This window comes from Megalobrama amblycephala, linkage group LG24 (genome assembly GCF_018812025.1).
Source record: "Megalobrama amblycephala isolate DHTTF-2021 linkage group LG24, ASM1881202v1, whole genome shotgun sequence".
Lineage (NCBI taxonomy): Eukaryota > Metazoa > Chordata > Actinopteri > Cypriniformes > Xenocyprididae > Megalobrama > Megalobrama amblycephala.
In genome coordinates, this window is record NC_063067.1 from 28,716,117 (window position 1) to 28,741,341 (window position 25,225).

The 25,225-nt window shown below is 36.8% G+C and overlaps 1 protein-coding gene across 2 annotated transcripts in view; it reads left to right on the forward strand.

The window, feature by feature from the left end:
• slc2a4rg (SLC2A4 regulator) overlaps positions 1–25,225 on the forward strand; it is an 83,374-nt gene that overhangs the window by 43,235 nt on the left and 14,914 nt on the right. For both annotated transcript variants that reach the window (XM_048178215.1, XM_048178216.1), the window contains exons 3-4: positions 10,204–10,304; positions 18,556–18,791. In XM_048178215.1, coding sequence (XP_048034172.1) covers positions 10,204–10,304; positions 18,556–18,791 — 337 coding nt within the window. The remainder of the gene's footprint in view (positions 1–10,203; positions 10,305–18,555; positions 18,792–25,225) is intronic.

Consider the following 25,225-nt stretch of genomic DNA (forward strand, 5'->3'; position numbering starts at 1 on the left):
CTTTTCTTCTAAGAGTGAATACAGCAGTTATAACTTTTTCGAATAGCCATTTTGATGCCTAGTGTTGAATTTTGCATAATTCTCTGTCTTATAGGAATATTCATTTATTTATTTTTGGTTTGTAAAATTCTGTCATCACTTACTCTCTCTCATTTTCTTCCTTTCTTCCATGGAGCATAGAGCAAAGGTGAACTTTGAAAGAATATCCTGTTCGCTCTTTTCTTCACAAATGAAAATGAATAAAGACTGATGCTGTTAAGCTTCAAAACAGACAAAACAGCACCGTAGCAGTGGACTGCACAACTTAAATTTTAGACTCTTGTCATAAAATGTTTAGTCTCTTAATCATATGTCTTCAAAAGGCTTGAAATATACTGTTTGAGTTGTATGAGCCACAATAATGATACTTTTATGATGGTTTTACTTCCTTTTTGAAGCCTAAAAGCTTAAGGGCCCTATCATACACCTGGCGCAATGTGGCGCCAGCCGCGAAACAAGTGTTTTTTGCTAGTTTCAGCCCAACGCATTATCATTTTCACGTCCTGTGCCACGTTGTTTAAATAGCAAATGCATCTGCGCCCATTTGTGCGCCCATGGGCATGTTGGTCTGAAAATGAGGTATGTTCAGATGCATTGTTGGCGTGTTGCTATTTTGAGGCAACTGAAATAGACTGCGCCATTGACCAACTGAAACCTGGTCTAAAGTCAATGGCGCAATATTTGTTTTGTTATTTAAAGAGCACGTTAGTAATATGCGCCTATATGTGGGTGCACAACATGCATACGCTCTGCTTATTACACACATAGGGATGCAGCAGCACACAAACATTAATGCCAAATATTAAAAATAAAAGGATTACAATGCAAAAGATTATTGTTGGGTGCATAAAGATAAAAATGCTTTGGTGGAATCCGGCTTGTCCTGTAGATGGTCTGCGTGCCCTTTAACGTCGCGCACGAGCAGATCCGTTTCCTCGCTAGAGAAGCTTTCAGTTTTTCCGCTTGCCAATTCCGCCATGTAAATAGCGAATACGCCATGGCCCAAGAGCAACTGGCTTTTAAAGGGAATTGGAGATGAGGCTCTGATTGGTTTATTGCACGTTATGCCCAAAACACACCCATTGCCCATTAAGAGAATAGTGACAACCCTTTTAGACCATGCACCGGGTGCACTGGCCATTTTTCCCGTCCTTAAACTAGCAAAAGTGGATTCGGATATGCCCTAAGTGAACTTGCACCGTGCGCTTTAGGCCATGCGCTTAGATCATTCAAATAGTGCCCTCAGTCCTCATTCACTTTCTTTATAATGAAATGGGGAAAAAACAGTTAGGGTATTCTTCAAAAATCCACCTTTTCTGTTCCACAGAAGAAAAAAAAAGTAATACAGTTTGGAATGACATGAGGTTAAGTAAAAGATGTTTATGTCTTTAGGTGAACTTCCCTTTAACTGTATATTCATAATAATAGATTTGACTCTCTCTCTTATCAAACAGAAAACTTCAGTTGTGTTTACAGGCAGCCTCTCAGTCTCATCAGAATCTGTTTCCCACAAGCCACCGCAAAACTGTCATCACAGCATCGTAATAATGGCACATAGCTGTAACACAACACAAACCACAGCTGCTTTTTCACTTTTTTACTTTTTCACAGCTAATGTAACCTAGAACTAACCAAGAGAAAAACTCAAGCAAAGATGCTCTTCACTCATGATCTTTATTTCCTCAGGGTTGTGGGATTTAGATTGGAGGAATATGGCCATAGATGTGCACATTTGTTTCAGAGGGGAATACAAACGGGCCCTTCGACTAGGCTGTTGCTAAATTCACTGGCCCAGGCCAGTTTTTAAAGATGGACCGCAGTCTGCGCTGGTAAATTACCTGTAAATTACCTGTAAATTACCGTTAAGAGATGAAGTGTGAACGGGACCTTTTCAAAAATACCAGTACAGCAGTTCTGGCAATTTCTTGGTATGAGAAGTTGTAACATTACCAGTTAATTACCAGTAAGATGCTGTGTATGAACAAAGAACAGAACTACCGGTATGAGCACATGTGAGGTCAGAACACACTGACGTAAGTAGTCTGCTTTGGGCCAATTATAAAGCTCTGTCGGAGCCGTTTACGGTAAGCTCAGCTGCTTTTACGGTGTGTTCACACTTGTAGATCGGTTCTCTTGGTTCTTTAGGTCCTAACCATTTAGTCCTGGTTCACTTAGCGTTCACACTGCCATTTTTAACACTAAACCTAAAGATACAAGAAAACCCAGCTTTTATGACGCTTATTTTGCAACGGAATTTTTTTAACGAACATCCAAAACGTTGCTGTGCTGGACTAAATGCGCTCATTGTATGTGTTTACATATGATGGTATTTTTACCAGCTGAGAAGTGCTTATAAAACGTGTAAAGGAGTCAAAACAGCGGCAGGAATTCATTCGTTATAAACACAAACAGATATCTGCTGCAAGGAGACGCAGTTCTGATGCCTGTACCGAACATTAATGGGCAACATCATGACTATGACAAGAAGAACCAAGTATGGTTGAGCATTCTGTCCATTTTAGGCTCTGAAGCGGACCGAGACCCACCTTTTCAGGGGTCTTGGTCCCCTTGTTTGGTGCGCGGCAAGTTTCGGATGGCAACGCAAACACGTCCCAGGATTGATTCTAGGACCGATCCTGGGATGGGGATCTAGTAACATTCCTGGGATCAGTCCCAGAACACGCCCTGTGTGAACAGAAGCCAGGACCAGTGCCGTAAGGGGTGTGTCGTAGTGATGATGCTAAAGCTGAGATTGCATGCCAGTTTAGTGGAATAATATGCAATGTGCTAGTTTATGATTGAATCTGGAAAAAAAATTGCACAAGCGTGGTTTCTCTTGAAAAATCGCAGATCATAAGCAAACTGTAGATCATAAGCACGACAAATCCGGGTTCCGCTGTTGGGGGTAACACATTACAAGTAACTTGAGTTACGTAATCAGATTACTATTTCAAGTAACTAGTAAAGTAACACATTTTTCAATTTACATCAAAATCTCTAAGTTACTTTTTCAAATAAGTAACGTGTTAATTTTTCCCATTTATTGATTGACAGCTCTCCAGTCCACATGTTGAGAGAAACAAAGTGCAGAGGTTTTGTGTGCGCTGTGTAAACATGATAGTTATTGTAGTTCTAGACTAAATGTGAACATGCATTTACTCGTCTCACTTGCACAAAAATGTTCAGTTTTCCTCAAAATGGATAAAAACAGTGAAATGCAATCTCAGAATTTTATGCAAACCTGTAATAATAAATATATTAAATTACATAAATATACTTTATGTATTTCAACGCACTTTATTAAAGGTGCTAAAGAGGATCTTTTCGTCGACTGAGAAACCAAAGACTGTTACTGAGTTTTTGAAATGAGCGCATGCGTAAGAATTTCGAGGGAACGCCTCCCAAAACTTCGTGCACGAACACGAGTGTTTACCACCGGCATTCGCTGTGTCGTGTTAGTGGATTCATTATGTCGGACTCACCGCAGGTAACTCATAATCTGCAGTTGTTACTCCTGTCTCCTGACAAAAACATTGCATACGGCGCCTGTGGAGTGTGGAAAGTTACTGGAGCGCGCAGCCGCGCTCGTCTCTCACAAGGAACGTCACGGCAGTGATTGACAAGCCAGAGGGCCAATCGTTTACGCGATGATCGCGTAAACGATTGGCTGATGTTTTTAAAGCCCTACTTCGTGCACAGATGATGTATATTAATATTATTCCTTTCAGTGCACCTAATAAATAGTCTTTTATCAGTTAGTAACAAGTAACAGACAGTTTCAAGTAATATTGCAAAAATGTATAAAGCAAAACATCCTCTTTAGCACCTTTAACCAATGTCTTTGCTGCTGACCTTCAATGATCTAATTCAACCATACTAATAAGCAAAAATGACTTTAGATTAGATTTAGAAATAAGAGTGTTGAACTTCCTTCTCCTGTATCATATTCCTCTTTAATCCAGAATGGCAGCACATCTGAAAGGTTTGTTGGAGCGGCGCCCTCTACTGTACAGGCGTAAACATGCATTTCCTTCAGCCTGAGGCTTATTCAGTTCGGTTTTGAAAGGGCCTTAAAATTTTCCAAAAATAGAACTGTTTTTGTTGTTATTAAAAAAACAAACAAGCTCAGCCTAGGTGAGAAAAACTAACGCAAAAGTAATGTAACACATTACTTTTCATAAAAAGTAACTAAGTAACACAATTAGTTGCTTTTTTAGGAGAGTAACGCAATATTATAATGCATTACTTTTAAAAGTAACTTCCCCCGACACTGCTGATGTCATGTCTTTACGGGATCTTTACGGGATGTGTGTAAACGCACGCACAGATTCACTGGCAGTGTGAATGAACCAAAATCAAACGATCCCATGATCCTGTATATTTTCCAGAATCTCTGTGTGAAAGGGTCTATAGTGAAACTAAAGCGCTTCTTATCCAGGTGGAGTTTACTGGTGTTTTGGTTACTGATGTATGAATGGTAGATCTAAAAAGACAGAACGCCGTTGCTTGTGTGAACGACACATTTGTCTATTTACTGGAAAATTTTACGGTAATTTACTGGGGTTGATGTGTGAAAGGAGCTACTGTCAATGTCCGTGAACACACATTTACAGTGTCCGCTTTGCAAATAAGCACCGTGATGTGACCCAAACTAGATCAATCCCATTACAATCAACAAGTGTAGTCCTGCTTTCATGTGTAAAGAGAGTAGTCTAGCATCGTCGTTCTGCTCACTTAAAATCTAGACACAGTGTTACACAGGCCTGCAAACGCTGAGTAATTAGAGCATGTGGCTTCATTCATAACAGCTATATACATTTGACTGTATCACTGCAATCTAGATTCCAGTAAGTCTGATTTATCTCACAGTCACACACACACATTCACAGATTTATTAAGTCCCTCTCTGCGTGTTTTTGAATGTGTGTGTGTGTGTGTGAATATGGTAACTTATGAATCATACAGCTGAATGTGATAAAGAGCTTTTTCGGGAAAAGCGTGGAGAAAGCGGGAAGGCAGGAAAGCAGGCGGTGTGTGAGTGTGAGAGAAACAGAGTGGGAGGGAAACATTCAGAGAAAACAGTGTTGCTGCTTGAATCTGCACGAGTCTGTGATACGCTCCCCCTTGCTCTCTTTACCAAAGCATTTTGACTGTGTGGATTTGCTTTTCGGAGCTAAAATGATTAAATAGCATCTAAATATATAAATTATATGTTACGTACATATTTTATAAGCAATGATGCATTCATCAAAAATTGATTAAATTGAACAAAAGTGACAGTAAATACATTTATAATGTTTTATAAAGATTTCTAATTCAAATAAATGCTGAACTTTCTATTCATCAAAGAATCCTGAAAAAAAAAATCATCACAGTTTCCACAAAAATATTAAGCAGCACAACTGTTTTCAACATTGATAATAATAAAAAATGTTTCTTGAGCAGCAAATCAACATATTAGAATGATTTATGAAGCTTTTTTTTTTTTTTCATCTTTAAATAACGACAATAAAAGTCTAATCCTTGTGTAGATATATTGGTAAATTTGTGCAAATAGTTATAGTTTAAGCACAACATTCTCCCAAAATTGGGAGAAATCTTACAAAAAATTCCTTTAGGGTAATCTAGAGACATTCTCATTTGCAGTAACTATTCATAATTGAGGAAATAATGTTATTTAATGATATATATGTATTGTATTGCATGTATAAAGCAAATATGTAATGTAGTAATTATAATTAATTCCATTTAAAAACACAGTCTATCTAGTCTAATTTAGATAGCTAAGTAAATGTGTGTGTGTGTGTGATGCATTTATTCAGTGTGAATATGTAGGTGTGTTTGCAGTTCTGTTTCCGACAGTCTTGATCAAAACACTCACTGGAGGTGGATAATGCTCATCTCCTAGGCTATGAATTTTGGTATTACATAAGAATATATATGTAGTAAATTATATAAGCAACACACACACACACAGAGAGTAATAAAAACAGCATGCTGCCCTCATCTATAATATGTGTCATTTTCTTCGCCTCTGAAAGCAGACAGTTTCTCCTCTCCTCTTTTCCAAAACTTTGCGGTTTTCTCTTTGCATAAATCTGTCTTTGTCATTTCTCTCTCTTCTCTCTAAAAACGAGGCAAAACCTTCATATTTTATTTATGTTCCTTATTCTGTCTGCTTCTAATCCTCTGCTTGCTTGCTTTTTTTTTTTTTTGTAGCGATAGAAAGATTTTTGGAAGTTGACCCAGATAAAGGAAAAAAGTTTGACAGCCCTGCCAAGTCTCTGGGCTTGGCTTTCAGAGCGACTCCAAACCAGTTTGCTCTGGTTGGGTTGCCAAAGCAGGCGGGGGGGTAGAAGCCCAGAATATGAGGGAATACGAGGGAGTGTGAGTGGGATTTTTTTGATTATATAACAGAGAGACACAGCTTAGCATTGTGTCGGTTTCTGTTCTTAGATCAGTGCTGCTGTGTTCAGGGTGGAGCGGATCAGACGGAGGGAAGAATCTCATTACCAGAATGGCTCTATAACCCATGATTCTATAGCCGTGGCAAAACATTACATAATTATAAATGGTGAAATAGGTAGTTGACTTTTAAGGAGTAGGTCACCCAAAAAAATGAAAAAACATTTCGTTCATTCACTCTAATGCTGTTTTTTTTTTCTGTGGGACAAAAAAGATGTTTTTCAGAATATCCAGGCTGCACTTATCCATACAATGAAAATGAGTGGGGATGAGGGCTGTATATATTATGTGTGTGTATATATATATATATATATATATATATATATATATATATATAATATTAGTAATTTTTTGTACTACTGTATTACTTTTAGTTTTTTTAAAATACTTCTTGCTTTAAAGGGTTAGTTCACCCAGAAATTAAAATTCTGTCATTTATTACTCACCCTCATGCCGTTCCACACCCGTAAGGTCTTCAGAACACAAATTAAGATATTTTTGATCAAATCCGATGGCTCAGTGAGGCCTGCATTGCCAGCACGATCATTAAAGGTCCCGTTTTTCGTGTTTTTTTTGAAGCTTTGATTGTGTTTATAGTGTGCAATATAACATGTGTTCATGTTTCGCGTGTAAAAAAACACAGTATTTTTCACATAATTTACTTATCTGTATACCGCTGTTTCCACTGTCATAAAAACGGGCTGATGACTTCCTTGTTCTATGAAGTCCCTCCTTCAGAAATACGTAACGAGTTCTGATTGTGCCAGCGGTTCCTGTGTTGTGATTCGACAGCTCTGAGCGCACCTTGCCCGGAAAGGTCACGCCTCTTACCATAACGTGGAGATGCACGCGCTCAGTGTTATTGTAAACATGTCTTTAATTTTACCCTATCAATTTGAGCCGGAATCAGACCCGGTGATTGGACTGCGGGATGAAAATAACAGCGTTTCGACGACATGGCGACAAACACACTCTACAAACGCAACTCTTGTGTATTCCTGTGGGCGGAGGTTAGTCAAAAAACTGTTTTAGTGACGTCATTAAAGAAGGAAGTAGAGGGATGTAGTCCAAACTGGCTGTTCGATGTAGGCGACTTCTGTTAAATATAATATCTCGCTTGGCATTGAACTTTGAGCTTTAAAATTTTACAGATTTTATTTATACTCTAACAACAACATTACACACTAACTAAAGTTTGAAACATGGGATCATGAAGAACGGGGACCTTTAACACTTTCAGATGCCCAGAAAGCTACTAAAGACATATTTAAAACAGTTCATGTGACTACAGTGGTTCAACATTAATGCTATGAAGCAAGGAGAATAATTTTTGTGTGCCAAAAAAACAAAATAAAGACTTTATTCAACAATATCTAGTGATGGTGATTTCAAAACACTGCTTCATGAAGCTTTGAAGCTTTTCAAATCTTTTGTTTCCAATCAGTGATGATTGCACATGATTTCAGCTTCGTTACGTCATAAGTGTTTTGAAATTTCAATAGTTCACGTGACTTTGGCAGTTTGATGCACACTCTGAACCACTGATTCGAAACAAAAGATTCGTAAAGCTTCGAAGGTCTTACAGGTGTGGAACGACATGAGGGAGAGTAAATAATGACAGAATTTTCATTTTTTGGTGAACTAACCCTTTAATGTATTTTTAGTAGTTTTAGTTTTATTAATTTAAGGGGAGACACTACAGGCAAAAACACTGTTTTCAGGCACCTGTCAATTTTGAGACTTTGCACTTTTTGGCTTTTCATAAAGTGTTTTTTTCGGACTGGTGGAAAGAAAACATCCAAAATCCACTTTTAAGTGTATCTTTTATAGCACTTTATCTATTTGCGCCTGTAGATTTCAATTACAGTAAAGGCCGTTTTCTCAAAATAAGTTTTTTTTTTTTTCTCCTGCTCCGAGTCAGAAATCTCCATTTCTGCAGAACTTACATACACCAAACTTTACAGTTTTATTCCTATCTATATTCTGAAGGTTTTTACAGCAGGATTTGTTGATACATAATTGGCATGATTTTATACAACATTTTATTCCTAAAAAAATGGTGAAAATCAATTTTTTTTCTGGCTGTTGATAGTATTTTCTGATTTATGGAGTGATAAAAATAGATATCTAAAATCCCCTCTGTAAAAAAAAAAAATTTGACTTTAATATGTCAAAAAAATTAAACAAGAATTTTGAACCTGACTTCATCTAATATTCAGATTTTTGATCTATAATTGTAATCTAATTAGCATATATTTAATTAGATAACACCTCATTTGCATATTTAAACATAACATTTCAGAAAACATTTTTTTTTTTTGCAATTCTTAATGTAATCAATCAGTTGGGGAAGAATGGTGATATCTATAAGTTATGTTTTTACCCTATTCACCTGGAGTGTCTCGCCTTAAAGGTCCAGTGTGTAATATTTAGGAGGATCTATTGGCAAAAAAAACAAATATAACACACATAACTATGTTTTGAGTGGTGTATAAAGACCTTACATAGTGAATCGGTATGTTTTTATGACCTTAGAATGATCTACATACACCGTGGGTCCCCTTACATGTTAAAAAGGGATAGTTCACCCAAAAATGAAAATTTTGTCATCATTTACTCACCCTCAGATTTTTCCAGACCTGTATACATTTCTTTGTTCTGCTGAACACAAAGGAAGATATTTGGAAGAATGTTTGTAACCAAGCAGATCTCGCCTCGAGGGTAAGTAAATGATGACAAAATTTTCATTTTTGGGTGAACTATCCCAAAAATCGCCATTTTGCGCACCATGTTTCTACAATAGCCCTAAATGGACAAACTGCTCTACAGAGCGTGTTTCATCACTATGCTGTTTTTTTCTTCTTCGTTGGTGTTTTTAGAGGCTTTTAAAGTACTTAATTCAACAAGTTCTTGCTTTGGTACCGAAATTGGTAACAAGAACAGCAAAGTTTTACTGAAATATTATATGGAGTTTATAACACCATATAATATTTGTTTAATATTGTGTAGTTGTGTTTGTTGAACCAATATGCCACTTTTGCATTCGCATCAGTCCCATCATGTACAGTAATCTTATTTAAACATTTTTAATTTGCATAAATATTTAAATGTAATGTCTGCTAACACTCACTCCCTCTCCTCTCTCTGTTCTCCCACATTCCCTCCCTTTTTCCCTCTCTTTTTCACTGCAGTCCAATATAAGAGCCATCAATCATGTGCATACTGTGCAAATACACAGCTCAAAGCTGAATCTCACCAGTGAGCAAGACACTAAACAGTTAACAGGGCATTTCATTCAACTGCACACTAAATCCTGGTGTTGATTTACAAACACGAGTAAACTCTCTCCCACACACACGCTGAATAAATACAGTTGATAATGGAGCTGTGCTGTGTGGGCATACACCAGAGGCTGAGCGTTAGTGTTTATTACTGCGCTGGAATTTTCCATTACCTGTGATGAGTTCAGCGCAGTAGGGAGCTGCGATATGGCCGAGAGAAGTGTTTACTGTGGGAAGAGCGCTTAGGCAGAGAGAGAGAGAGAGAGAGAGAGAGCGATGCAGGGCTGGGCGGCCCACCTAACAGATGTGTGTTGTTTTATGTTGGTGTGAGAGTACGCTAAACATCTGGGTCTGCTTGACGTAATTGGTTTTAGTTGATTCGGGTCTTTTAAAACCTCTTTTCTCTCTCTCTTAACAGGAGGCCTTCTGGTCATGCTGATAAAGAAGTGATGGCCGCCACCGTCCTGACCACACTGTCCACCAGCCCGTTGGTGCTCAACCCTTCCTCCAGTGCCTCAGGTTAAACTCCGCTCTGAACCCGTCTATCATGCTAGCGCCTGCCGCCATTAACTGATAGATCCCAGAGCATTTAGGTTGAGTGGCGGCTTGTCAAATAAGCTCCATAAGTGCCCAAAAGGACTCCTGCTTTCTCCATTATAAAATGTTTTATATAGAAAATGGCTTTAATGAAGTGTGTGATTTCTGTGCCACCAAACAGAATTGCAAAAATAATGGTTGTTTGAACAGTGTGTTCTAATGGAACCATTCCATTTCAAACAGATAGTCCCGCACCAAACTCACGCCATTGGTTAAGCCAGCGTTGCTGGTAAATATGCCAAAACAAATGTTTTGTATGATAGTGCCACAGTGTTTACAGTTTTTTAAGGGGTTGAAATGTCTGACTAAGACTACCGCTCAAAAGTTTGGGATCGGTTAGCAAGGATGCATTAAAGGGTTAGTTCACCCAAAAATGAAATTTCTGTCATTAATTACTCACACTCATGTCGTTCCACACCTGTAAGACCCTTCGTTCATCTTCAGAACACAAATTAAGATATTTTTGATCAAATCCGATGGCTCAGTGAGGCCTCCATTGACAACAACTTTCAGATGCCCAGAAAGCTACTAAAACATATTTAAATCAGTTCATGTGACTACAGTGGTTCAACCTTAATGTTATAAAGCGACGAAAATACTTTTTGTGCACCAAAAATAACAAAATAAAGACTTTATTCAACAATATCTAGTGATGGGTGATTTCAAAACACTGCTTTATGAAGCTTCGAAGCTTTACGAATCTTTTTGAGCATGTATCAAACTGTCAAAGTCACATGATATCAGTAAACGAGGCTTCGTTATGCCATAACTGTTTCGAAATTTCAGTGGTTCATCACTGGAGGGCGTGCCTTTGGCTGTTTGATTCACGCTCCGAACCACTGATTCGAAACAAAAGATTCGTAAAGCTTCGAAGCTTCATGAAGCAGTGTTTTGAAATCGCCCATCACTAGATATTGTTGAATAAAGTTGTTATTTTGGTTTTTTTTGGCGCACAAAAAGTATTCTCGTCGCTTTATAATATTAAGGTTGAACCACTGTAGTCACATGAACTGTTTTAAATATGTCTTTCTGCATATTGAAAGTGTAAATTAACTTTCTGTCAATGCAGGCATCATTGAGCCATCTTAATTTGTGTTCTGAAGATGAACGAAGGTCTTACAGGTGTGGAACGACATGAGGGCGAGTAATTAATTACAGAAATTTCATTTTTGGGTGAACTATCCCTATCAAATGAATTGAATATGGCAGTACTGTAACAATGTTTTCTATTTGAAATAAATGTTGTTTAAAGAATCCTGAAAAAAATGTATCACAGTTTCCACAAAAATTTTAAGCAGCACTCTTTTCGACATTGCTAACAATAATAAATATTTCTCAAGAATCAGATCAGCATATTAGAATGATTTCTGAAGGATCATGTGACACTGAGGACTGGAGTAATGATGATGCTGAAAATTCAGCTTTGATCACAGGAATGAACTACATTTTAAAAAGTTTTTAAATTGTAATAATATTTCGCAATATTACTGATTTTAATGTAATTTTGATAAATAAACACAGCCTTGTGAACAAAAGAGACTTTTTTCAAAGAACAAAAAATCTTACTGAACCCAAACTTTTTAATGGTAGTCTAAAAAGTAGGGTTTCTTGCACCAAAAATGGTCATAATTTAGTTTTAAATTAAATTTTTTTACAGTTAAACAGGCTGTTTTCCCTACTGTACCTTTAAGACTTCTAGATGTAAATGGCCTCTGTAATGATTGGCTAATCTCAGCATAGATCACACCATTACTCATTAGACTAGCTGAGTTGTCATTGTAAATGTGACTACAAAATGACACCATGGCCACAAAGATTTCTAAACAGGCTGTTTTTGCAGATTAGTTTCACGAAATAGTCTTGTGTAGACATGAGTTTTGCATGAATGTAATCATCTACATGGTCTTCGGACTCTGTTTTCCATTTTATGTCCCCTTTAGCATGATGAAAGAAAACCCGGACTTGCATTTAAATGGGTTTGCAGTGCAGTGACAGTTCCTTCCTTCAGCTCATGGCTTCCAAACCAAAAGTATGCTCATAGATTTTCAGAAGAAAAGACAATAGACATTGTGCAGCAGTAGAAGTGATTTAGCTCTTGCATTGATGTTTTATTGGACTTTGAATCAAAAACTTGTTTTGTCCTTGAATGAAAATGAATGACACCCTCATGTCGTTCCAAGCCCATATGACACAAAAGAAGATGTTTTGAGAAAAATGGCTAAAATATGCTCTATTCCATACAGTTATAATAAATAGGTAAGCTTATAATCTTGCCCTTGAGTGGGATGTTAAACAGTGAGTCAAACTTGAGAAATGAATCAGTCCGATTCATGAAAGAATCATTTTTGTGAACTGGATCAGCTGATTGTTGAACAGAACTAGCCAAAGATTGTTCTTTTTTTAAGAGCAGGATTCTGAATGTTAACTGGACTGTGGTGAAAGCGTTCTTGTATTGCGTTTGTTCTGACCTTTTCGGAGATTCTAGAACAAAATGAAAAGTGAGAGTATTCTTAAGCTGTGTCACAAAACAGCTGGTGTCAGTCCAAAGTCCCTTACATTTGTGTCTTGGAAGGAACAGGCTGTTTTAATGGATCCCCTGAACTTTTCCATGGAGGATTTCCCTCTCTTTTATTGAGGAACTCAGATCATCAGCTCTCATGGTATTAGCCGACCTTCTCTGGTTTTCTGTTGTACTATATTAGTTAGCCAACATTACATCAGTGATTGATGCTTTATTGTTATATAGGGGAGATTGGGGTGTCAGTTCAAAGGTTTGGAGTCAGTAAGACTGACTATTTTATATTTTTGAAAGAAATTAATGAATAGTTCAGCCATGAAACTCTGTTCGCATTCTGATTTGTTCGTTCAAAGAAACATTCTTAGCCTATCAATGTAATGTCTTCATTACCATTTCCCTTTATAACCATGACGCATCCAAATGAATACACTATCTCTGCACGCTATGCTTATTCTACCCCTCCACCTCCCCAGCACCACCTGCCTAGATCTGCTACATGGTGCTACTGTATTTTTGATCAGATAAATGCTGCAAGAGAATTCTTAAAAAACATTGTGAATTCTTACTGAGCCCAAACTTCTGATTGGTAGTGTACATAATATTTGTCACTTGATCATATGCTTAGAAAGGGTGCATCATATATAGCTGTCAAGGTGCAGCGATTTAAAAAAAAAAATGCTGAAAGCCAATTTTCTGCATGGCAGGTCAGTGATAGTGAGAGTAAGATTTGCCTGTAAATAAAGACTGCTACAAAAAATGTTGAAAATGATTCACTACATTGAAATATTCTGAATATTAAACCTTTTCCTGTGAAAATGTGAATGTGTGAGCTAGATAAGGCTTTGAAATGACAGAGGACATTGGTAAATAGTTTTTCTCGTGTTCATATTTGCAAAAGTCATATTTCTATGTCACTTTGATATAGATGCGTTCAGTTGATAGCACACATCCTGCACTGTCATTACATCTCATTACTCTTGCCTAGAGGACAGTTTAAGTAAAAAAGTGGCACAGCATTCCTTACACTCCATTACTATTTAATCTAGGACATTGGCCTTGGGATTGGATTTTATGTGTTTTTCATTTGCATTGTCATTTTTTAATATCTTTAATGCAAACACATTGCCCATCTGGGAAATTAAAGACTTATTGTACTGTATCATGGTGGCTGCACAAATAAAAGACAAGAGTCCCTTTCCTCCCCACCAGAAAATAGATGAGGACTAAATAAATATGGTCTGCCGGTAGCTCAGTATAGTGGCTCATGTATCCTAATGACTATCGGCATAAGGCCTGCTGCTCAAGGCAGCTTGTTTTCGCCAAGAACTGCCCATATCGGAAGAGACGTGCAAGTGACCGACCACAGTTTGGGTTTGGTAAGTGGATTATACCACAATAAAATACTGATGTGGGGGAAATAAATCAAACAATGGTCATCAATCTTCATGTAGGACTGGGGCAAAAACTGTACACGCTTAAAAATGAAGGTTCTTTATTGGCATTGATTGTTCCATGAAGAACGTTTCAAATGCACAAAAGGTTCTTTATAGTGGAAAAGGTTCTTGAGATTGTTAAAGGGGTGGTTGATTATGATTTCACTTCTTTTAACTTTAGTTAGTTTGTAATGTTGCTGTTTGATCATAAACAACATCTGCAAAGTTACGACGCTCAAAGTTCAATGCAAAGGGAGATATTTTCTTTTACAGAAATTGCTTTTTAAGGACTACAACAAATGGCTGGTAGGGACTACAGCAAGCTTCTTCTCGGGTTAGTGCCAAAATTTACATAAACCCCGCCCCCGAGAACACGCAACAAAGGGGGTGAGGCCATGTTGGGCTGCTTTAGAGAAGAGGAAGAGTTGTTGTAGTAGAGTGTTGTTGACATGCCGTCATTTTACACCGGCCTGCTTCACAAACGAGGGTCAATTCAACGCTGGATTTGCACAAAAGATGAACATGACGGCACATGCTAGTGGATGAGTTGAATCAACTCCACAGCAACTACATAAATTTATCCACTAACCGTTCAGAAACGTCCAGTTTCATTCTAAAAGTTGTAACTTCTTCCTGAGTCTCTCCATCAGTGTCGACTCTGGTTTGAACAATGTAAGGCTGAACACCGTTACTGACAATCCTCATTTTGGCTGTGTGAGATTCTCCAGCTTTGTTGTTGTTGTTGAGCAAACGAAGCATGAGCTGTTAAAGCTCCGCCCTCTTCTGGAAAGGGGCCCAGGAGCAGCAGCTTATTTGCATTTAAAGGGACACACACAAAAACTGCATGTTTTTGCTCAAACCCAAATAGGGGCAAATTTGACAAGCTATAATAAATGATCTATTTGAGCTGAAAAATCACAGACCCATTCTGGGGACACCAAAAACTTATATTACATCTTGTGAAAGGGGCATTATAGGTCCCATTAATGTTCTTCACTCTAAGAAAAAATGGTTCTTTTTAGAACTGTTCACTGAAAGGTTCTTTGGGGAACCAAGAATGGTTCTTCTATGTGATAACCCCTTTTTAGAGCCTTTATTTTTAAGAGTGTCTAGGGCTGCTTAGATTACAATTCTTTCCTGTCGCTATTGTGCCCTTGAGCCGAACACTTAACCCTTAAATCATGCTACTCCAGAGAGTCTGTTCCTGTAATTAGTGTACTGTAAGCCACTTTGAATGAAAAACATCTGCTAAATTGCAAGTGTGCACATGCTGGAAGAACCCAGAGCGTAATCCTAAGAGGTCAAGTGTCATGAAATGGAGGTTATTTGCCTGTTTGGGGTCATTCAAGGTCAGCAGAGCTTGTACTGTTGACATGTCTTTAAGCTTAGGGATTTAGTTGTTTAAGTTAGTTAAGGGTTATAATTGCTTAACATCAGCTGGACAGTGAGTCTTATTCTGCTGCGTAGCTCAACATATGGTATATCGTCAGAATTGTGTTTACAGCCATTATGTTTTTACCTTTCTTATCTTTTTTAGAAGTACAGTCATGGCTGCTGATGCACTGATGCACCATAGAGATTTACCCGAAACGGAAATTAAAGTTTTTATTTAGCTGGAAACCAAAACTAAAAATAAAGTATATTTAATAATTAATTAATCAAATATATTTTGTATAGTTGTATATAAGCATTTAATTTACACATAAGGCAGTTTTTATATCAACTTTTTATTTATATAATTATAAACAGTGTCTGTAATACAAACTTGTTTTCATGAGTGATTTATTCAGACAAACATTTAGTTTCAGTCAATGATTTCGGCCTTCCAAAAAAAAAATATATATATATTCAGTTGCCCAAATTTTGGTGCATCACTAATTGAACATTTAGTTTTTTCTTTGATATTGAGTTTTTGGATCAATACAATATGGTATTGTAAAAAGTTACATAGTGTACCTTTATTTTCTACCTTTTTAATTAATGTATTATGAACAAACATGAATTAACAATGAACTATAGTATAATTATAAAATAACTTTAATCTACACACTGGGTTTAAAAGGTCACTGTGATTTTGTAATATGTTCCTGGTTCAAAAGCTTTTGTTAATCCTGGAACAACATTCCCGTCGGGAAACATAGTCTTAACCCTATCCCTAATCTCAGAGGGAAATGATAGGTGAATAAAAGTGATGTAGAAGACCCTAACCCTTATTGTAAGCCTAAACTTGACATTAACTGTAAACCTATCCCTCAGTCTGATTGGTTAATTGGAATGTTGTTCCAGGATCAACAAGTATGTTGATTCAGGAACATGTTCTACTTGGTGAAATCACATTCACCGGGTTAAAAACAGCCCAATTTGGGTTGTTTTTAGCCCAAGGGCTGGGTAAATATAGGACAGAACACATGTTGGACTAATTTTACCCAACAACGTGTTGATTTTACTCATTCATTTTTACTATAATACCAGTTTGTTTGTTTTTTTATTCATGAATAAGTGCTTACAGATTAACTTAAATCCTCTAAACTTTTGTAAAATACTCCACACAACCACTGGTTTACATGATTACTTCCTTTATTTTCAAAGATTATCATATTTTACAGTATATCATATTTTATACCATTTTTAAATATGTAGATTATACAATATTGTCTACATTTAAACTCATTTGACAAACATTGGAAGTAAAAATTAAACATTTATAAGCAATTCAGGTGTAACTGACCAGTCTCTGTTATCCCGTTTCCATCGTAACGGCACTGGTTCTGTAAAGTGTTACTTTTAACACTTTAGTGCATTTTACTTTTAACACTTACTTACATTTTAGTACATTTCAACTATTGTAGTTTAACAAATGAGTCTCATATAAACACATTTACTGAAGCAATAACATAAGTTGTTAATTTCTGCATTCATCAGGGTACACAAGGTCATGTGTTACAATTTTTAAAACATTTCTTTAAACAAAAATGCCACCGGCAACAAAACCAGTTGTGAAACTATTTTTTTTTACCACGCATTAATGAAATAACACAATGGATTTAGTGTGCATCTGTTATTTTATCTTGATCCAGTGTTGCATGCCATCATCACTTTTTTTCTTTATGTTCTCACCAACTCCATGTGACTAAACAGTATAAAGGTATAAAATATTCACAAACAAATCAATACTACTGGGTCAAATGCACAAATTCCCTGCATTCTGTGAGAGAGAGCATATATGGCATGCTCTCTTTATCCAAAATTGGCTTTGCCTTCAAATAACAAAATGATGGATAATTGCAGTATAGGTTTGGATTGATACCATTTTGGCTTTGGCAAGTTACCAGCCTTATATTAAAGAGGACCTATAATGTTTTTTTACATGTTTAACTTGTAATGTTGCTGTTTGAGCATGAAAAAGGTCTGCAAATTTACAAAGCACAAAGTCACTCCAAAGGGAGTTATTCTCTATATCAGTAAGCACTGAACTCCCTGAAACGCCTCAATTTCTTCCAGGAACAAACAGGTCACAATGTTCCTCATTTCAATAATTCCCGCCAAAGATATATGCAAAAAAAAAAGGGGTGGGGCCTGGTTGAGTGTCATTAGTAGTGTGTTGAAATTTGCGGTTATGGTAAGGGGTGTGACATTTCAGACCAATCAGATCACTTTGTGGTTTTTAGAAGGAGGGGCTTCATAGAGACCAGAACTAAACAGAGCGTTACTGTCAGACTGGGAAGAGAGGTGCTGCAACAATGTCAAATATGTGAAAAATAATGTGGTTTTTATTGAACATTCAAGCATGAAAACTTATTCTAGTAACCCCCAAAAAATACAATACTTTGAAAAAAGGCATAATAGGTCCCTTAATTGATCATTTGTTTAAATATAAATATTTTTTCTTTTCTTTTCTTTTTTTTTTGTTTTGTTTTGTTTTGTTTTGTTTTGGGGGGGCAGTGGATTTTAATTAGTTGTGTTGTTTTGTCTTTTGTTTTATTATTTTGTTTTGTGGTTGTTTTGTTTTTCTTTTGTGTTTTGTTTTTTGTTTTGGTGTTTGTTTTGTTTTTTTGTTTGTTTTGAATCTGTGGATGTGTTTACTGCTGATTTCTAATGAAATCCTGCAGTGTGTTGGACTCTGGGATATGTAGCAGTGCATACTGCCAGTAACAGCCCAACAGGTCAGTCAAACTTTTAGAGCTACTTTCCTGCTTTTAAAATTGCTGTCTTCTGTCTTCAGGTGTAGATCTGGCTAGTAAGGGCTGGAAGGAGAGCCTGTCTGCCAGCTACAGCAGCTCCACCAGTGGGAACTGGAGCTGGGACGCCAGTGACCAATCGGTGCCCTCCACACCGTCCCCGCCCCTCTCCAACGATGCCGGGAAGAGCTTCCTGCTTTCCTCCCAGAGTGATGACAACAATGAGGAAACCGAGAGTACACACTTCCTGTTTGAGGACCCCATCCCCCGGAAACGAAAGGTAGGGGTCAGGTCATATGAGCAAACAGTGTGGTTTATTAGACCTTGGTAACAATGTGTTCAGAGTGCAGCTGAGTAGTTTTTGTGGCAAAGGTGGCAGTGAATTTACCTTCAGTAATTTAAGAGCTCCATTAAACACATCAGCTTGGCTCTGGCACAACAAGTCTTGTCACCCACACGATGGAGTGATTTCATTCTCTCTTTCATCGTCTCCATTTCGTCCCCTCTTCTTTTCAGTTTTTTGTAGTGTGGAATCACTCCAGAACGTGAATGTGGTTTCAATGTCAGGAAGCCATTAGCCTTTCTGCCTGTTCACCTTGTTTTGGTAGAGGCCGAGGATGTGTGTGTGTGTTTGTGTGTGTGTGTGTGTGTGTGTGTGTGTGTGAGGGGGTTCCGTTACAGATCCACTCGGGCTTATCCTTTCACAGCACTACACACATCTTAACATCACATCTTAAAGTTTTTCGCACAATTCCCAAGTGCACAATCTTGTATACATGGATCCTGTCATGCCTACACGCCTCTTTCTGAAAAAAGGAGAAAAGTGAAACATGTTTTCTCAGAGGTTTCTTTTCTTTTTTTTAATACAGAATATTTCTCAATTCTGATGCAATATGTGCAATTCCAGATATTGGACGGAGAAATTAATTGGGCAGAAAAACTTTCCTTAAGTGATATCAGACATTTAAAGGCACAATATGTAAGATTTTTGGATTAAAATATCCAGAAACCACTAGAACAATGTTACATATTTTGTTGACTTGTGTATTTACATTATCTCACATGTCTCCAAGAATGTTTAAAGAATGTCCATGCATGCTTTAATATATGTTTTATTAGACATGTGAACAACTGTTGGGATACATTAATCGACAGAAAATTAATCATGTTATAGCGATCTAGCTTACTGCAGAGTGCAACAAGTGTCTCATAGTAGCCGCCGAGCGAACGCACAGAGAAGCATTATAACAACTTTCAACACACAAATGTATCTAATATGATAAACAGCGCTGCGTTACCTCACATACGCATGATTGGAAGAAGCAGAAGCGGCAACTGCGGCATAATAAAAGTTCCGATGCTCTCGAGCCCTGTGTCGCGTTCATGCTAGTCTCTCATTATCAATCGCTCCAGCGGCCTCATTCTGCTCCACACCCTGCTTCATACTACAGTAATGTTAAAGGTGCTAAAGAGGATGTTTTGTTTTATACATTTTTGCAATATTACTTGAAACTGTCTTTACTAACTGATAAAAGACTATTTATTAGGTGCACTGAAAGGAATAATATTAATATAGATCATCTGTGCATGAGGTAGGGCCTTAAAAACATCAGCCAATCGTTTACGCGATCATCGCGTAAACGATTGGCCCTCTGGCTTGTCAATCACTGCCGTGACGTTCCTTGTGAGAGACGTGCGCGGCTGCGCGCTCCAGTAACTTTCCACACTCCACAGGCGCCGCATGCAATGTTTTTGTCAGGAGACAGAAGTAACAACTGCAGATTATGAGTTACCTGCGGTGAGTCCGACATAATGAATCCACTAACACGACACAGCGAATGCCGGTGGTAAACACTCGTGTTCTAATACTCGTGCACGAGTTTTGGGAGGCGTTCCTTTGAAATGAGCTGTGAAGGAGGGGGGTTGTTCTTACGCATGCGCTCATTTCAAAAACTCACTAACAGTCTTTGGTTTCTCAGTTGACGAAAACATCCTCTTTAGCACCTTTAATAAATCTTTAATACATTAGCTCATCATTGAATATGATTTCTGCCTGAGTCCCATTGGTTTCTTAGACGTGAAGACAGCACCTCCCATGATTCCACGAAATCAAGGTGTTATCAAGCTTTCGTTTTGAATAAGCGACCTCTAGTGGCAAAAAGTGACATATTGTGCCTTTAAGTGATATCGGAAATTTAAAAATAAGGTTCTGGGTTCAGTACAACGTAAGCTGCATTTGACAGCATCTGTGGCTGTTGTTTAGGACAGAAAATATTTTTGAGGGTTTTTTAATGTTCACGAAACAGGTCTCTTACGCTTATCAAGGCGGCATGTACAGTACAGTCCAAAAGTTTGGAACCACTAAGATTTTTAATGTTTTTAAAAGAAGTTTCGTCTGCTCACCAAGGCTACATTTATTTAATTAAAAATACAGTAAAAAACAGTAATATTGTAAAATATTATTACAATTTAAAATAAATGTGTACTATTTAAATATATTTGACAAAGTAATTTATTCCTGTGATGCAAAACTGAATTTTCAGCATCGTTACTCCAGTCTTCAGTGTCACATGATCCTTCAGAAATCATTCTAATATGCTGATTTGCTGCTCAATAAACATTTATGATTATTTTCAATGTTGAAAACAGTTGTGTACTTTTTTTTTTCAGGATTCCTTGATGAATAGAAAGTTCAAAAGAACAGCATTTATCTGAAATACAAAGCTTCTGTAGCATTATACACTACCGTTCAAAAGTTTGGGGTCAGTACGAATTTTTATTTTTATTTTTTTTTAAAGAAATTGAAAGAAATGAATACTTTTATTCAGCAAGGATGCATTAAATCAATCAAAAGTGGCAGTAAAGACATTTATAATGTTACAAAAGATTAGATTTCAGATAAACACTGTTCTTTTGAACTTTCTATTCATCAAATAATCCTGAAAAAAAATATTGTACACAAATATTTTGGACAATTGTACACATTAAATGTTTCTTGAGCAGCAGATCAGCATATTAGAATGATTTCTGAAGGATCATGTGACACTGAAGACTGGAGTAATGATGCTGAAAATTCAGCTTTGCCATCACAGGAATAAATTACTTTGTGAAATATATTCAAATAGAAAACAGTTATTTTAAATTGTAATAATATTTCACAATATTACTGTTTTTACTGTATTTTTAATTAAATAAATGTAGCCTTGGTGAGCAGACGAAACTTCTTTTAAAAACATTAAAAATCTTAGTGGTTCCAAACTTTTGGACTGTACTGTATTTGATAAAAATACAGTAAAAAGAGTCATATTGTGAAATTTCTTAATATAATTTAAAATATGATTTATTCCTGTGATGCAAAGCTGAATTTTCAGCATCGTTACTCCAGTCTTCAGTGTCACATGATCCTTCAGAAATCCTTCTAATATGATGATTTGATACTCAACAAACATTTCTTATTATTATCAATGTTGAAAAAAAGTTGTGCTGCTTCATTTTTCATTGGAAACCACAATTGGATCAGGATTCTTTGATGAATATAAAGTTCAAAAGAATGACGTTTATTTGAAATATAAATATTTTGTCTAATTATAAATTGATTTACTGTCACATTTGATCCACTTAGAGCATCCTTGCTGAATAAAAGTATTAACTTCTTGAAAAAAAAAAAATGAACAGTGGTGTAAAAACAAAAATCACATTTACAGCAAGACACTTACTGTGGAAATTAATAGAGCAAGGCATTGCACTGAAACATTTAAAAACATACTGTTACAAAAAGACTTCGACTTGCTAACATTGTTAATACAGGAAGGCTTGCTGACCGTATCTGTGCAAAGTTATATCCAGCCTTTCAATTGCTGTCATAAAGTTTGTAACTTTTGCAAAATATGTCAAGATATCAGCAAACTCCAGTCACAGGAATTCCATCATAACACCCATAATAACTGGAAGTTTATCCACAGCAGATAAACAGATTATTCTACAGCCCCGCAAAACTTTAAAGCTCATATAACACACTTTTTTTGTAGAGAACACAAAACATAATTAAGTTCTGCCGTGAAAGCCTATGGACGTGAACTGCGTTGCTAATGGCGTTTCTGTCATAACTTTGATCTCCTAAAAGATCCTAACGGGAATACACTAAGACCTTACTAAACAGATTTTTTTAGTTTCTTTTCATTTTAAAAGAATCCTTAGGGGATTGAAGAACCCCTTAGGGGATCCCATTAGGATTGTTTCAGATTATGTTAGAAACCCCATAAGCCATCCTGTACACATCTAGAAATTTAGTCGAAATGTCAAAGACAGAATTCAGAAAATAGATACGAGTTGTTTATTTCACGCTGGTGCGCATTACATAATGTTTAATGTGTGTTCGGCTCATTTTTGGCTGGAGTGCAGTTCTCCTGTGTGTGTACAGAGACAGATGGATGTGTCCCGTACGGCTAATGCTTGTCTTAGGCAACAGCGCTGGCTACCTCTTCTATTATTTCAGCTCACCAGACGCCTCCCTGCATGCATATATGTCTTGCTATAGCCAATAAAAACCTCTGTGAATGAAGGAGACGAGAAAAAAAAAAAGCCAAGTCCTTTGAACCGAACCAAGCCAAATGCTGAGCAGCTGTGTGAAGTGTAACATAAGAGGACTGGCTGTTCATTCATAAAGACAGATGGAAACATACACTTCCCAGCCCTTTTTCGGTAGGATTTGGTTAATGGTTGTTGTCATCACCCTGACGAGGCTTCGATGGGAAACATTTCGTAGGCTTTCGTGATCTGTGAAAGGGTTAACTCCGTCGGCCTTGAGAAGAGCTGAGAGTATTTGCTTGTTTTTGTATGTGTGTGAACAGACACACACCCACTCATTGACTCTGAAGAGAGCCGTGAAACAGGTCCGGACATGTTTCACATTTCAGTTAATGTGATATATTTTCTCACAAATTAAGTTCCTGGTGAGGTTTATCAGAAGAAATGATAATTACTAAATGTAATGACAAAATAATCTTGGCTCACTGTTTGTTCCGGAGTGTCATTATTTCACACCGTTCTCAGTCTGAGAACTTATTTTTTTAATGCAAGTACATAGTAGTTAAGGCCACCTAATATAAAGTGGGACTGGTAAATCAATTGAGAAAATTTGCCTCCAGTGTGTGTATACATATAGTACTTGCAAAAGTCTCCCATCCCCCCCACCCCCCTAAAAAACAAAAAAAACAAAAAAAACGTTTTTTTAAGACAGTTCTTTATATCTTTTGCAGTAGTGTGTCAGTAGGAAATATCAGTTTACATTTCCAAACATTCCTTTTGCTATTAATTGTAATAATCCAGTGAGATTTTTGTATGCACAAGGAGTCTGACAACAACCGTTATGATCTGATCTCACCACGATCGAATCCGTCTGTGATTACATGAAGAAACAGACGAAACTGAGACAAACTAAATCCAGGAGAACTGTAATAACGTCTCTAAGATGCTTGAAAAAAGCTTCCTGCAAAGCTACAGTACTGTGAAGAGTTTTAGGCACAAAATGCTGTAAAGTGAGGATGCTTTCAAAAATACTGTCATAAATAGATGTTATTTGTCAATTAACTTTTATTAACTAAATCAAATCAATATTTGCCACCCTTTACTTTTCAGGTAGCTTTTCATTATAGCTATTAATGACAAAAGCAATGTTTGGAAATGTAAACTGATATTTCCTACTGACACACTACAGCAAAAGATATAAATAACTGGCTAAAACCCTCTTTTTCTTTTTTTCTTTTTTATGCACTTTTGCACAGTGCTATAACCACATATATATCATTACATTTATTTTAAGTTTATTTTCATTTATTTTAAATGTATTATTTTATTGAATTTACATTGTTACTATTTAAAAAAAAAAAAAGAATGCTGTTCTTTTGGACTTTTATTCATCAAAGAATTCTGGTTTCCATAAAAATATGAAGCAGAAAAACTGTTTTCAACATTGATAATCAGAAATGTTTCTTGAGCATCAAATCAGCATATTAGAATGATTTCTGAAGGATCATGTGACACTGAAGACTGGAGTAATGATGCTGAAAATTCAGCTTTGATCACAGGAATTACATTTTAAAATACATTCGATTTAAAATACAGCTATTTTAAATTGTAAATGTATTTCATAGTTTTACTGTATTTTTGTGCAGGACATCATGGTGAGTAATTTCTTTGTATGTATTCTTTTTTTTTTTTTTTTTTTTGAACGTTGGCATAACTAAGCACTCTATTGCGGTAAAGTGTGTTTAGAGAGTGATTCATCATTTGAATCACCTACAGAACCACAGATATCAAGTATGTTAGATAAACACAGATGAGATTTAGAGCGAGAGGGGAAACAAAATACGCTTGGAGCGCTGGTGAAAGTGACAGAACAGCACAGGAGGTGTGAATCTCCCACACATGGCACACATGCCGTCACCTGGCAGTGTCACTGTTGTTTTCAAGTGCTGTAATAGTTGTTTCGCTGCAGCAGTGAAAAGCCTTCATGCTTTTGGGCCAGCAGTGGGCTGAAGGGAATTTCTGCTGCACATACACATGAGGCTTATGCAATCAGACCTCTGAATCACTGCTGATAGCGGCCTTGACTGCAAATAGAGCAGATCTCTTTTTAAAGATGCACTTACTAATTATCATTCTCTCATTATTCATTTTTAAAGTGTGTTTTATGCTTATAGCTCTAAGGCAGAA